At 34.7% G+C, this 15653-nt stretch overlaps 2 protein-coding genes across 2 annotated transcripts in view; both read right to left on the reverse strand.

Annotated features, from left to right (window-relative positions):
- Positions 1-15653, reverse strand: part of LOC135130014 (uncharacterized) — a 35190-nt gene that overhangs the window by 18189 nt on the left and 1348 nt on the right. Inside the window, exon 2 of the mRNA XM_064057310.1 lies at positions 10505-10634. Within this exon, the coding sequence (XP_063913380.1) occupies positions 10505-10634 (130 nt within the window). The remainder of the gene's footprint in view (positions 1-10504; positions 10635-15653) is intronic.
- On the reverse strand, positions 8484-10154 carry LOC135130437 (EF-hand domain-containing family member B-like). The gene has a single exon (XM_064057817.1). It carries the CDS (start codon positions 10115-10117, stop codon positions 8519-8521), a length of 1599 nt encoding a protein of 532 aa, XP_063913887.1. The 5' UTR covers positions 10118-10154; the 3' UTR covers positions 8484-8518.

The following is a 15653-nucleotide window of genomic DNA, read 5'->3' on the forward strand; positions in this document are numbered from 1 at the left end:
TATATAAGCACGCATCGTTTCAGGTTTTCAGAAACCCGGACGAGCATTTCAGGTATAACAATTTCCAATTGTTTGGAAATAGCCATTTCCAATTCCTACAAATTTTGTGATCGACTTTTGTACACATTCTTAAAATACGAAAAAAGGAAAAAGACGGGACTTGTTTAGTGTGGCGACCTAGATGCCCATAAATTTCTATAAATTATTTTATTATCGTAAAATTTCTTTTAAAAATATGTATAAGGTCTGATTTGCTATATGAACAGTAGCAGTAGAAAAAATGGTAGGTATAATGCAACTGCTTGAAATAACCAACCAAAGACCAAGTTTTTTACCTGGATGCAGGGGAATCTCAACAAATACATATTTTGCGAGGTCATATAACCATCAAAATGAAACCGAGCTGTATCGGTGAAAAATGTATCCAATGTTTCAAGTTCGTCGTTGTTGGGCTTGTCAAAAAACTAGTTACAATAATAAAATTTATGCGACATTGAAAGTTTTGCCGTAGAATTTCGTGGTAAATTTGAACTTTAAGGGGAAGAAAACATTTGCAAGCTTTTTTTTAATTGTGTCGTTCGTATGATAGATTTAATTGTTGAAATTAATGTGGACGGAGTTCTTCCATACTTTCTCTTACATTTTCTAATACCTGTTCATTTTATGGCCTTTCATTACCAGCTCTTCTTACAACCCGATAAACATCGTCATAAGAATGACTGCTTCTTCGGAAAAATGCTTCAAAAATTCTTCGAAAGAATATCGCCGCCCACCGTTTTCCAGCATCTACTTCCATTTCTAAAATTCGTTTTTAGAAGAAAAGCTTTAATTTCTGTAGAAAACATTGAAACATTTTTTTTTATCTCGCTACATTTACCATTTAGGCGAATGGTAAGTAATAATGTATTCAAAATTATAATGTTTATGCCTAGGTGAAACCCTAGAAACAAATTTCGAAAACTAAAACCAGGCTTCGTTGATGTGTGACGATTTCCTTCAACATTACAAATTGCATGAAAAACACTAGAATTTTCTCAGTTGTTCACAAAATAATATAGATAAGATATCACGAATGCTAAAGGGTTTCCAGGTCTCAGGCAAATTGAACTTTTGTTTTCGATCAGTAAACAATCCTTACCGTTCTTAATACTTATTCTACTATTGTATTACCAAACCAGAAACTGCAAAGGGAGTATTCGCAAAACTAGGTTCTGGCAGAATGATGCACACTATTTTTTATGCCGACCTAAGCGTATAATTTATTAATAATTAACTAATTTTATGTCTCTTAATATAACAGAGTGACATTAAAAATCTAGAGTGGCGGTCAATGCAACCATTCTTTTGAATGGAGGTAAACCTCAAAAAATACACACACAACATTAATAGTAGATGACAATAATGGTTTACAGGTTTTTAAATACCTTTCCACCGAGCAAAATATCTGGTCTTCCAAGAATTATTCTTGGATTTCACGTTTAAATAAATAATTGTAGTTATCGATTGACTTCATTACGTTTGACAGTTTAGCCTAAACTTTGATGCGTGTTTCTACTTTCCCACTCTGTCTTTAATTGGTAATATATTTGTGGAAAATACCATCTGTACCTAAGCAATTTCGCTGGCCAAGGTTTTCAAGTAAATATGCAGTGGCAGAGCCAATTTGTGTGTGAGTCAACTGCACCAAGAAATACAGATTTTCAGTGATTTTTAATGCTAAAATTAATTCAGTACATACACTTTTTCCGTAGTTTAAGTGTAAAAATCCATAAACAATCTTTACGTTGATTGACAAATCGAGCTATCTTATTGCTAAATTCCTCAGATGTATCAACATGTAATAAAAAATAAACTTTATGTAGTAATAGTATTTTACAGAAAAACTCTGTTAGGATAGATACAGCCGTGTCAGTAAGTTTGTGAGACAAGGCCGAAGGCCGACTCGAATGAATCTGATAAGGCCATAAAAGCCCTCACAGAGACGTGTAGTGTTTTTGTAATAAGCTTTGACATAGCTCCATGTTTATAACAAAAGTAGTCTATTTCTGATTTTATCTTTTTTGAATTTTAATTAAAAATAAGGAAAAGTTTGAAACGAATGGAGTTATCAAAAAATTCTGATGAATATGATATTCCCGATGATGTGCGGAAGGTTATGGTATCCACATACGATAAAGCTCATGGAGTGGCGTCATAAGGAAAATGTGAAATGTGATAATGAACAAGTGATCCTAGCGTATGTTCATGAGTTGTCACAGTCTTTTGCGTCATCTTCTTTCTGGAGCATTGTGTCGATGTTGAAAACTTCCTTACAAATTAAGGACAAAATTAACATTTCTCACTACGTAGTAATGACTTCATTATTATATGTAAATTATAATCAATAATATTTTCATCAGGTACAATCAAGTGCGTGTGCTGTTGAAACGTATATGTGATGTTCTGACCCCAAAAAGTCTTAGGAGTGAACAAGTTAGAAAATTTCTGCTGCAGGCGCCACATGAAGTAGGTATGTCTGTTGATAAAAGCACGTTGCAATACCCTATTAATGAATTGGCTGATTAACACGCTTCTTTCTATCGATGATGTAGAAGACACTGGGAAGCATGTTTTGACAAACCAAATCAGTTCCCCCTTTCTTATGATCAGTTCATAAGTCCCAAATACTTCCGATCTCCTCCATCTGACTCAGCAATACACAATCAATTCATTGATATGCTCAAGTTGTTATATCCTCATCTTCGAAACAGGTCCATGAAAACTAAGTTCACTAAAATTAGAAAGCGCCTATACAAGCTCTTTAAACTTATAGTTCCGAATCCGATACTGAAACTGATCAATCCAAACGTAGTGACTTCTTCTAATCAGTCCTATTCACATTACAATGGAATTTAAACGGGTTTTAGTCTTCGCATAATAGCATTGCAAGAAACTAATTTTACAGCTAACAAAACTCACTTTCCAAAAAATTACTCTGATTTTGTTGGCTGATTTCAAAGCACATCATGTTATTTGGGGATTCCTAACTTCTGATCAAACAGGCGACATACTTGCTCAGCTGTTAAATACCTCTGACTTAGTTCTTTTAAACACTGGATAAAGCACCCGTTTTGATGCAGCAACCGGCCGTTTTCCTACTCTTGATCTAACTTTTTGTCATCCGACTTTAGTTCATTTGTTAGAATGGATAGTACTGCCTGATCTGAATAATAGTGATCACTTTCCGATTCATATGCAGCATATGTCTCTACTGCGCATTGGCGCGTGCGATCTAGATAGGAAACTCCTTGAGCAGACTAGGAGCTTTACCCCAATCTCATAACATAACTAATCTCCTCTGCAGATGTTTCGTTTCAACCAATGGAGATGATTGAAAATTTAATCAAAGTAATCACTGAATCTGCGATGACTGCTGTAGGCAAAACTTCAAGCATCGCCAACCGCAGGACTGTGCCCTAGTAGAACAAGGAATGTCAAGAAGCCATCTCAGCTTGTTAAAAACTCTCACCCATGGTAAACGCCACAACACACCTGAAAATCTAATTGATTTTAAACGTATTCGTTCAAAATTTCGTTACGTCATCAAAAAAAGTAAAAAAGAGTCCTGGCGAAACTACTTATATGTCCACAGTATCTACCAACACAACCCCCTCCGAAGTCTGGAACAAACAAACGATTTTGAACGTCTATTCATGTTCCTGTATTGAATAGTAATGGACTGAATCAGACAACGGATTCCGCCATCTCAGAGATATTGGCAGACACTTTTGTGAAAACGTCTTCTTTCTCAAATTACAGTTCCGTTTTTCTAGAACTAAAGCAACGAGAAGAAAAAGAGCGGTTTGCACTTTCTCCCGCACACAATAATTTGTTGTATCTGTTCATTACGCTAGAGGAACTCGACTTTGCCCTTACCAGCTGCCGAAACTCGGCACCTGGACCTGACGAAATCTCTTTTACTACTTAAAAAACTTCCTTCTTCTAGAAAAGTGTATCTACTCTAGGCATATAATTCTCTTTATCTTACAGGCTCTTATCCAGCTATATGATCTACTGCGTTAATAATACCGATTGCAAAAGCCAGGCAAACCAAAAACTGAACTCACATCCTATAAACCTATTTCACTCACCTGCACTATGTGTAAACTGTTTGAAAAGATTCTAAATAAACGTCTAACCTCATATCTGGAAAGTCAAAATCTCCTGCACCCCAGACAATGCGGTTTCCGCAATTCGCGGCCAACTGCTGATAACCTTTTAACCTTGGAGACCGAAATTCATGATGCCTTCGCAGACGGTCAGCATGTGCTCGCCATTTTCTTTGATTTAAAAAAAGCTTTTTAACACGGCTTGACGCTTTCAGATTCTCAAAAAAACTGCATACTTGGCGCATTCAAGGCAAGCTGTTCATGTTTAGCAGAAATTTCTTAACTAATATAAGCTTCCGAGTCACCGTTAATGCAAATCAACTGAAGGACCGCTGGAAATGGGAACTCCACAAGGATCGGTACCTAGCACTACTCTCTTTAATATAGCAATAAAAGACGTAGTTTCCAACATTCAACCACCAGTCAAACCTCTTCTCGACTCAGACGATCTCACTTTGTACATTAAAGGTAAAAATTTCATTTCGATGACCCACCTCATGCAAAGTGCCATCTGCACGGTTAAAAACTGATTTACTGCTTTCACCTTTTCATCGGAGAAAAGAAGAGGCATTCTTTTTTCAAAAATTCGCCCCCCACCTGTACTTGTCCTCAAGTTGTGTAATCAAAATATTGCATTCCAGGCGACCATCAAGTATTTAGGTATAATCTTCGACCAGAAGTTAACTTGGAAAGATCATACTCGTTCGATTATTCAAGAATGTTACAAAACTTTAGCACTTCTCAAGATTCTAGTCCATCATTAGGGGGCAACTAACTTAGAAATGTTTTTGCGGTTCTACATAAGTTTGATTCGCTCCAAAATAGACTACGACTGTCTCGCATACTCCTCTGCTAAACACACAACTCTGCTCTAGAAGCTTTTCGCACGACCCCTGTCACATCTCTTTCCTGTTTAGCTGCCGAACCTTCGCCCTTATTACGTCGTAACTTCCTCTTTCTATCTTACAGTCTAAAAATAGCTGCCGATGTAGCTTATCCACTCTGTAAACTCCTCTTTTCCCGTCGCTCACCACTCAAAAAACTTCCCTGTTTACCGTCGTCTTTCTTTGCTCCTTAAAGCAAACTAGGAACTATTCACTTCCTGTGTTTTTTCCTACCGCTTCAAATTTTCGCTCCGTGGGCTCGCGGCTACCTTCACTTTACTCTTCATCTTAATAATTCCTCGGTCACCTCTAACAACGACTGCAAAATTGTTCATCATTTACACGGATGAGTCAAAAACAACAGAAGGCGTTGGTGGAGCTTATGCTATTCCATCAAGCTTTATTGTCTACCGGCCACTAGCTCCATTCTAACAGCGGAACTCGTTGCCATCTCTGCTGCGGTCCAGGATGATTCTTTGCGCATCACGTCACATCATAATTTCGTCATCTGTACTGACTCCATGAACTCCTTAAAACTGCTGGGTCAAATGTATCCAATCTGCGTTCTGGTACAACAAATCCAACACCAACTTGCTCTTCTCCACCAAACCGGCAAAGACATCCACTCATCTCGATTCTACCTCATCAGAATATTGATGGATGCAGCTGCTAAACTTGCAATCACCCATCCAAACTCTATATTGATTCCACATTCTACAGGTTCGGATATCAAGTTATACCTCAAGGAGCGTCATTATCACAACTAGCAAATCACTTGGAACACCACTACATCTGCGCTCAAGAGAATAACACCCTGCATTACCAGCTGGGCGCAGTAATGTCGCCAAATCAACCAACTACGTATCTCATTTAAATTTTTGGATTACGAAAATATTGGTTTGAGTTTATAATAAATATAACAATTTCGTACAAATTCAACGAAAGGATCTAATAACGGCTATGAACCAAAACTAGTAACCCTGAGATAAAATAAACGTGGAGAGTAAAGTGTGCATATGTACCTATTTAAAACATACAGCAAGTTAAAGCATATTATTATAGTTATTATAATTTTTAGTACAAATAATTACATACTGTAAAATTCCTTTAATTGTTGTTAAAGTGTTGTAAAATTGTACCAATTATAACATCGGGTATGTTCCTGTTTTTGTTTTCCGATACACTGTTTTTACGCAAGTACAGAATGCCTACACTTCTTAGCATTTTAGGGACGGAATACTGCGTAAATATAGTGTGTTGGACAGACATAAACAGAAACACACCGTGTTTACAACACCTTGCCAAAATTAAAAGAATTTTATTGTAATGTAATATGCTTCACTCATTAATTTCCTGGCGAACCTATATTAGGAATTCTAAAAATTTGAATGCACTGACAACCCACAAGTGTAGATCCATATATAATATTTTTCGGCTGGACTTCAGTAGCAAAATTTAAGACAACGTCATCAAATTTTTGGAAGGACTAGGCAGATAAATTTTGATCAGCGATTTACCATACCTACGATAACTTTAAAACCTTTGCAAAATTTCAGAGTGATCTGTTTTGTAGTTTCTAAGTTAAATTGTAAAATCTTCTTAAATAATTTTGCGTATTTTGCTTAAAAACTTGATGTCTTGATTTAACTAGCAAACTGTTCAGATGACATCATTAAATTTTTACTGGGGGATAGGCAAACAAATTTTGGTTAGCGTTTAATCATTTATACGATGTTGGTAAAATAAATCTATAATTTGACAAGAATCAGTCCAGTAATTTCATTACAATTATTCTTCTTAACAAGTTACCATGTTCATGACAACCTTAGAGTGTGTATAAAATTTCAGAGTAATTGCTTGTGTGGTTTTTAAGTTAAATTGTAAAATTTTGTTGTAGCATTTAAAATGTTTCTCCAAAAACCTACATGCTTAAAGTATAAAAAGGGACAGTATAATAAATTCCAAGTACAGAATCTTGGTAATTTGCATATTTTCGGATGAACTCAAATTTTTCTTGGAGAATATGAGACAAATTTTGATTAGCCTCCATTACCATCCACAAGATATTTTTAAAGTACATCTACTTTATAATAATCTAGCTCAGTCCAGTTGTTCTGGAGATCGGAGATTCGTAGATAAAATTGCCAACATATAAATGAAAACAGGAGACCACTTTTTTCATTTTCTAAGTGTTATGAGACGTCAAGAAATCATGAAATTAGCCATCCACCAAATGGATTTCATTATAATACTTAGTTATAAAAAGAATAAAATCGGGACATTTGTAGTATACGCATACGTTTAAGCAAACCGCCTTTCGAAAAAAATCAGGCGCTGCATCTTTCAAATTTTAGGCACAATTATACTTAAAAACGATCATCGTGCATACAAAAATTCTTTAGTAACGGGAACATCTATTTTGACACATATTAGCTGTTGTTTTTTTTACTCTTCTCATCTTGTACAAGAAGAAATTTGCCATAGTGCTGTAAGTTTTTAAAGAAGCTGGTAATATTGCAAGATGTTAAAATGATGCACAATTTTGTATAATTTGGTTGGAAGATAGGCGATGATATAAACTATACGTCGGTTTTTAAAAAATATATAAAAAGAAAGGAAAATATAAGAATTTCAGCACAACAGAAGATTGGAATCTGGCTACAATTACAACAAACCTATAAATTAACAAGTAAATCTTTTGAAATAAGGTGCCATCAACAAAAAACTTCCTTAAGTTGACGCTGGACAAGTATACTCTTTTCCATCGTCTGACAATTAAAACGGAGAATAAGAAATATACCCGTAGCTATAGATCTATTACCAAATACGGGCGATTTTTGTTGATGATAAAAAGTATAATCGGGTTAGAAACCACAAAATAAAAACAGTTATTTAGACAATGATACGAGAAAAAAAAGGTGGAACAAGGAAATAATGCAGTAGTGCGCTTCAAATGTGATACATGTAAAAACGATACAACAGCCCAGTAAATACACATATAGGGAAAAATAAATAATAAATCCAAAACTACTTGGAAAACCACCACATAAGGTAAATCCAAAACAATGGGGCAGTACATCAATTATATATATATAAAAAAAAAACAAACAACAAAATGTTCTCTGTAATAACTTAATAAAGGGGCAATTCTGAATCAAAGTTGTTAAATTTAAAGGGTGTTAAATTGCAAATTTCCATAGTAACGAGTTAAATTCGTAAATCTGATTGGCTGTTTCTTTTTTAACAACCTTTAAATGTTAACAGGTTTGATTCAGAATTGGGCCTTAAGACAGCTATTGGAGACAAAATTCGATAAAATTTGTTTTTTTGGCAACACTCAACTCCGTCATATTTTTTCCTTTAGCAGTTTGATCTGAACCAAATAAGATCGCTTATGTCGGTAAAACTATTGTTGTTATTATTAACAATTTTTTGGTTATCATGCCATACATCATAACTAAAAAAAAGGAAAAATTAATTTTTTATTCAACATGTTGCTTCATCAACTATTAGCTTCTTCTTTTCGCCGTTGTGCTTCTCCAGCATTTTGTGGAAGGTATCAACACAGACTAATCCAGTTTTATCATGTTCAATGCTCTCCAACCATAATTTCTCGAAAATTGTGTCATTTATCTTGTAGCCAGCTTTTTCAAACAAACTTCGAATAACATTTTGATTTCGTGGAATGAAGAAGTCTCTAAAGGATAATCCGTAATTGAGATATATACTAGGATTTAATAAAATTCCAGCTGAACAGTCTTCTCCCAAATTTTCTAAGTCCGCTCGACAACCTCCTAACGGAACAGTCGGACGTGACAAGTCGTTTCGAATTGATGGAATTCCTGCCGTAGGACTATTGACATTATTTATAATGACATAATCACAAACAGCTGCCTGACTGCTGGTAAGATAGTATTGATTTTGTTCGGGAATATCCTGAAGTTTCATAAGTTGTATGGGTTCTTTCTTGTAATTTACAATATCTAAAAACCTTTTGTATTCAATTCTATCGTTACAAATAATCGATAACAATTGCAAAAACGGTTCAAGATTTTCTTTGTCAAATAGGAAGTGATAACAAGCACAAACGTCATAAAATACTTCGAGAGGCAGTGTGCCGCATTTTTCTTTATCATAATATAAAAGCCGTTGACACAGATCTTCTAGAGTAAACTCTATATTTACTTTTCGTCTTATAAACGTTTTTAATGTATTGAACGACGTTAGCCAGCGTTTAAGATCTCGTTTAAACTCACATGGTGGACAGTTGCTATCTTTTAGCAATTCTTCAATACGATAAAGTTCTCTCTTATAAGGTTTTCCAAAAACGAAGTTTTCGGGTAACTGTTTTTTAATATTGTTAGGTGTCAGACACTCACCTAATCTACTTCTAGTTCTATTTAGAAAATCAGCTTGTATTTTATTTACAAAAACCACAGGTTCATTTTGATGCCAAGTACAAGCACACCGAACCCATATTCCTCTAGGATCATAACGACTATGTTCGCCAAACCGTTTTGTACTATCAAATGCAGGTGTCAGATAATTGCGACAAATTCTTTCTCCGGCATTGTAGTTGTTGTGTGATTTCTTATATAAATCATGACCAATTTGACTTTCTGTTAAAATCTGGTACACCCCTTTCGAAGGATTGATTAATTCTTTGACCGATTCATCTTTATTACTTTGTATCCCAAAGGTCACTTCTAATGGATTTAATCCTTTTGGCAGTCCAGGAATTGGATCCCTTCCTTTTCCAAGAACCTTATTCCAGTGGGACTCATAAGTAGTTTCTTTCAGTTCATTTATTAATGACTGATATCGAGTCTTCACTTTTGGTTGTAAAATTGGTTTAATTTCTGTAAAAATTCCTTTTCGCATTGTGTTTTTGTATTTTTCAGTTTCAAATTGAGGTTTATTTTTCTTTTCATCCATGTTAGCCACATATTTCAGTGCTTCCGATGTATCAGCGATTGAGTAATTTTTTAAACAGTTTGCTACACTATCTTCCGTATCATTCGATCGCTTACCAGCTGCTAAAATTAATGGTGTTCGGTCGATAAATTTGTGTTTGTTCGAAGCCATTTTGAGGAATTTTTTTAATTTTTTATGACTGACAGTTGTTGACATACACGAAAATTCTGTCGTACATTGTCAACATAACAAATAATAATAATAATTATTATTACTTGTATCTAGAGATAATTGCAAACTTTAGAATAATCAAGTAGTAATTACAAAAAAATACCAAACGGTTTATACTCCCACTGAAAAAGAATCTACGTAATGAGGTATGTTATTTATAACAGTTCAGGGCTATCAAGTAAAATGCAGAAAGAGACCACACTTTACAGCACAATAAATGTATGTACCTACATAAAAAAAAGTTTTCCCCGCTTTCCTTACTGTTTAGGTACCTTACAAAAAAATAAAAGTGCAAAGCGACTTTACCTAAGGGTATTAGTAACTTACCTGTCACTAGATTCGCATGATGAAATTGACATACGGCATCAGCCTCATACCAAGAAATACGATCACGGAAATATCTATAAAATACTGGAAATCCTTCTTCTGGAAGCATCCATGTGTTGCTGATGTTCACCTAAGAGAACAAAACGATTAGGACTGCTGATACTGATTATTTTAAATTTAAATGAGTGTGATACAAAATATCAAGGAAATATTTTACGATATAACTTTTTCGAAAATATTAATTACTTACATTACATAATAAGCATTCACGTTCGGTAGAAGTAGCTGACAGAAATTTTTTGTGGTTAAGTTGCAGTCTTAAGATCACTAGAAATTAAAGATTGACATCAACTGTCTCATTTTCTAATTCAAATGTCAAATCTGAATTGTGTGGAAAAAAACAAAGTTTTTCTAAATTTTTTCCAATTTCAACACGCTTCGTTTCAAGAAAATCCTTAAGTACAGCATGGAAACAATTTACACAAAAGTAGTCACGAGAAAGCCCATTTTAAAGGAAAAGAAACAAGAAATATTTCGTGCTTTTCAAAAAATTACAGAGAAGAATGGTCAATGCTTGGGTAAAACGGAAACAGTTAAACTGTTGGCAGAAATATTTTCCGTAAAGTTCGCTGGTGCTGTCGAGTGTTTTTCGAATTTTAAAATAATACCGATGCAACAGTGCTGGTGCCGTTAATATTATAATCAGTATCAGAAAGACGACTGCGCAGATTTATATACCTACATATTTTATTGGTTCTGCTCTACAATTGGTTTTTAAGTTTTATATAATCCTTATTGTTTTGCAAGATGGAAAACACTCAGATTTGAGAATAACGTAATACACGTATAACTTTAGATTTCCGAAGGCGACGTTTTTCACATTTTAAACACGTTATAGCTGCCAGAATCAAATTTCTAATTAGGCAGTATCTCTAATTGCGTGATAGTGGTGAAGATTTACTTTTCATTTTCTTGGATGAGACATGGATATACTAAAACGGATCCATGGTAAAATTGTAGATCCATGATGACATCAAAGCTTGTCCTCCTAAAATAACTAGTGAAGGGAAAAGATTCACAATTTTACATGCGGGTTGCTGTTTGGGCTTTTTAGAGGGATGCGATTTTCTCCTTGATTCAAAAATACATTCAGCAGATTACCACAAAACCATCACATTTTTGATACCTACTTTCTGGTACATTATACACTAGAACAATTATGTCCGCAGTTACACAGCTTAAAAAAAAAGTAACCAAATCTAGTTACATCTACCGAACGTGAATTCTTTATATATACATACATCATATACAGGATGCTCAAAGAACCGCGGACTAACCTAACGGCACATTATTAAGTTAAAAAGTCCGAATTCTAGAAACATTATTAAGAAATTGCTTACGTCAGTTTGATATTCACTTACAAAAGCAAAATGTCGATTTAGATGGATAGATCAAAAGAAGGGAAAAATTTGCCTGTGTTGTCAGAAACGCTCTGAACAATTTTTAAGTTTTTTGTGATTTTATAAAATGAAGAAAACAATGGAGAAAGACGAGATACCTCTAAAATTGTTTTGAATATCCGATCGATTTCATGTACTCACCACTAAGTAGTGAATTAAAATGTTGTAAACTATTTCACAAAAAAAATTACACTATGTATGTTTTCAATATTTGGGCCCAAGGATTTCAATTTTTTTCCACTCAATAAACAGTCCTTCATAATGTGTCATAGAGTTAGTGCGCCATTTTTTGAGCACTTTGAATTCCTTTTTCATTTACTTCAACGTAGTATAATACGTTTGCAATTAGGCTAGGATAAATGTTTTTTTTTTCCAATTTCTACTAATAAAATGCTCATTTTGTATGTTAAATCTCGCTATTAAAACAATAGTTTAATCGGAAGGATGAATAATAGTATATTATTATGCAAGTTGCCAGGGCCGTCTTAACCCGGGGGTGCCAGGGGTGCAAGGCGCCCGGGCGCAAGGCCCTAGGGGCGCAAGTGGCCAGCCTTACACTTAAGTGTAATAAAAATTAACGTGAGCATCGGAGCGTGGGAGGACAACCCTGTGCATTTATTTTACAATGACATCTAGACCTTAGTCCGCACGTTATAAACCTTACTAAAACTTAGTTATGATGAGCAAGCCGAAATAGCGTTGAAATCCAAGAATTTGGCAGATGTAGGTATTATTTTATTTTTTATGATGTTTTGATTCTGCCCAAAACACGTGGGGCGAAATTGACCGCTCTCAGAGCAATGTTAAAGGGCGCCGCGCTAGTAGCTGGTAGTTGTAAACTATTTTCAAAACATTATTTCGGTAAATACTTTCTTTGATGATCCGTTTTCAAGAATAAATATTTTGCCCCAAAATACAAATTTCTTCATTGGTTTTGCAACACCCGCTGCTTCTCTGAAAATATAGTGAAAAGTGCCCTGAAAAAATAGTGAACCGTGAAAAGTGAAAAATACTAACTAAATAATATATTGTTTAATTTTTGATTTGCGTTGAAAGAAGGAAATAACGATTTTTTTTTTCAATTGTCCAGGAAATTTATGTATTTTTTTCCGGATCAACATCACGGTGATCATGAATCAGTTACCCACTTTGACATTAAAACCACTGTCAAATACGCGCTGGGAAAGTATGTAGAATTAACGCTCTAACGCTACGTTTTAATATGGAAAAAATGTATGATGCATTGTACTTATTTTATTGTTTCAAATAACAAGTATGACAGCGACACAAGGAACATAGCAAGCTCACTGATGTCGAAACTAAAGAGTTTTAAGTTTATATGTTCAGTAGTTACTTGGTACAATATTTTATCAAAAATTAATATTGTCACTAAAAATTTACAAAAAATTTTTATAAGGGGCCAATTCCAAGTTGACCGGCGCAACTCAACTTTGCGCCATCGATTTGCGCCAACAGTTCTTGCAAATTTTCAAGTTCAAAATTTCCATTAATGCAACGAGGGTGCAACGACAACATCTTAGGTCTCTCGGTAATTTTTTCGTCGTTTATCCTCACCTTTACTAGAATTTTTGAATAAATTAACAGCAACACCCGCAACAAACTTGACAGACGACCGCAATTTTTCGAGATAAATTGCGCCAACTTGCACTGCCTACTAGAGGTGCCGCAACTCCATGGTGCAAATTGCAATGGAAAATTCGACACAAGTGCGTTTGTTTATTCCGTCACCCCTAGCAACCAGCAGCATTTGATACCCAAATCAGCATTACAAAGTTGCGCTGCACCAGTGACTTGCGCCGGCGCAACTGGCCAATTTGGAATTGGCCTCTAAGCCACAAACCGTACTGACACAGCATTTAAACACTTGTTATTTGACTCAGTATCAATTGCTGAAAAATTAGAGTATGAAACTGAATTTGTTCAAACTGTTCGTCCACGTCCCCGAAAAAGACATTTTAATTACGAAACTGCAGATGAGCTCATTTTAGACCCAAAGCAAAATTTTAAAATCAATTTCTATTATTATTTATTCGACACGGCAATTGCAAAAATAAATGAAAGATTCGAATTGTTAATACAACACAATAAAAAAATTTCATTTTTAGAAAATATAGAAAACTGGAGGAAATCGGAGCTAGAGCAAAAAAAACCACAATTTCTCAACTTGGAAGAGAAATTAACATATGGAAATAGATCCGATATATTTAAATGGGGAAGATCTATTCCATGAGTTAGAATTGTTGCCAATATTTTTTATAAATAAGAACACAACTCCACTTGATATTTAAAGTTATATATATGTATTCGAATAATTTACTATCCGCATTTCCTAATCTTTCAACATCTCTACGTATATATTTAACCCTTCCAGTGACGGTAGCTGAGGGCGAAGATCATTTTCTAAGCTAAATTAATAAAAAATTATCTGCGGTCAACCATGGCCCAAGATAGATTAACTAGCCTGGCCATTATAAGCATTGAAAAAGAAATAGATTTTGAAATAGCCGAAATAATAAAAAAAAAATAAAATCTCAAAAGTGAGAAAAATTGACTTTTATGTATGAAATGGCACAGAATAGTTTTAAGTTTACCTTAATCATTCTGATCTGACATCTGTACTGTGTAAATTATATAATTGTACTAAGATTGTACTGATTGTCATCGTTTGAATTTCCTAGCCATGTTGTTTATCTAATAAATAGATGAACCATCATTATGTTTTTGATTTTTGGCAAATATGAATAGAATATTTAAGTGAATTGTGACGGTTAACTCCTTCTAAGTTAACCACCCGTAACGTTAGATTCTGATGTGGGGCTCTAGACTCTGTAAAAAACAGAGTTAATTAATTTTTGACAGGGGGGCGCAACGCTGATTTTCGCACCCCGGCGCAGAGGATGCTTAAGACGGCCCTGCAAGTTGCATAAGACGCTTTATTGGCGCACGAGTATTTTGAAGCACGACGAGCGAAGCGAGGAGTGCTTCAAAGACACGAGTGCAACGATGCGTCTTATGAAACGAGTATAATACACGACGCAGAGTAGAAAAAATGTTTATAGCAACACCTTATTCACATTGTCATTGACAAAACGAATAAAGTAAAAAATCTAAAAATTCGTACTACCACTGAAATTTTCGTTGCTATGGATGTGTGGATATTCAACTAAAATTTGCAACGCTTGATACCACCTCCTGTAAAACAATCCTAATGAAAGTCCAGGAGCCTCGTTTGAATTTGACCGTGGCGAAAGTACAGGCAGCTTAGGCAATTTACCTTCTTCAAATGTTCATCATATTAGTAATAGTACAATTAATATTTATGTATATGGATTACCTAAACAATAAATTTTTTGAAAAATTTTGCGAAATTGGAAAAACTCTTGTATGATACACGTGAATAAACGAATTTTATCCACTCAAAAACATTATCACACTCGGCTTCGCCTCGTGTTCTAAACTGTTTTTTGATTGGATAAAATTCACTTTTATTCACTTATACCATAAATAGCTATTTTCACTGTCTCAGATTTTACAAGTCACAAATTTCAACCCACAGTTCCGATGTAAATGAGGCAAAAGATTGATAAGTGATTGTCGATAGGGAGGGTATGACGAAAACCTTTGTTAATTGCAAATTTCTAACAATCTTATGCACACACTACAATAAT

Source organism: Zophobas morio, unplaced genomic scaffold (genome assembly GCF_036711695.1).
Source record: "Zophobas morio isolate AGI-343-1 ecotype UQ-CSIRO unplaced genomic scaffold, CSIRO_AGI_Zmor_V1 ptg000017l, whole genome shotgun sequence".
Classification (NCBI taxonomy): domain Eukaryota; kingdom Metazoa; phylum Arthropoda; class Insecta; order Coleoptera; family Tenebrionidae; genus Zophobas; species Zophobas morio.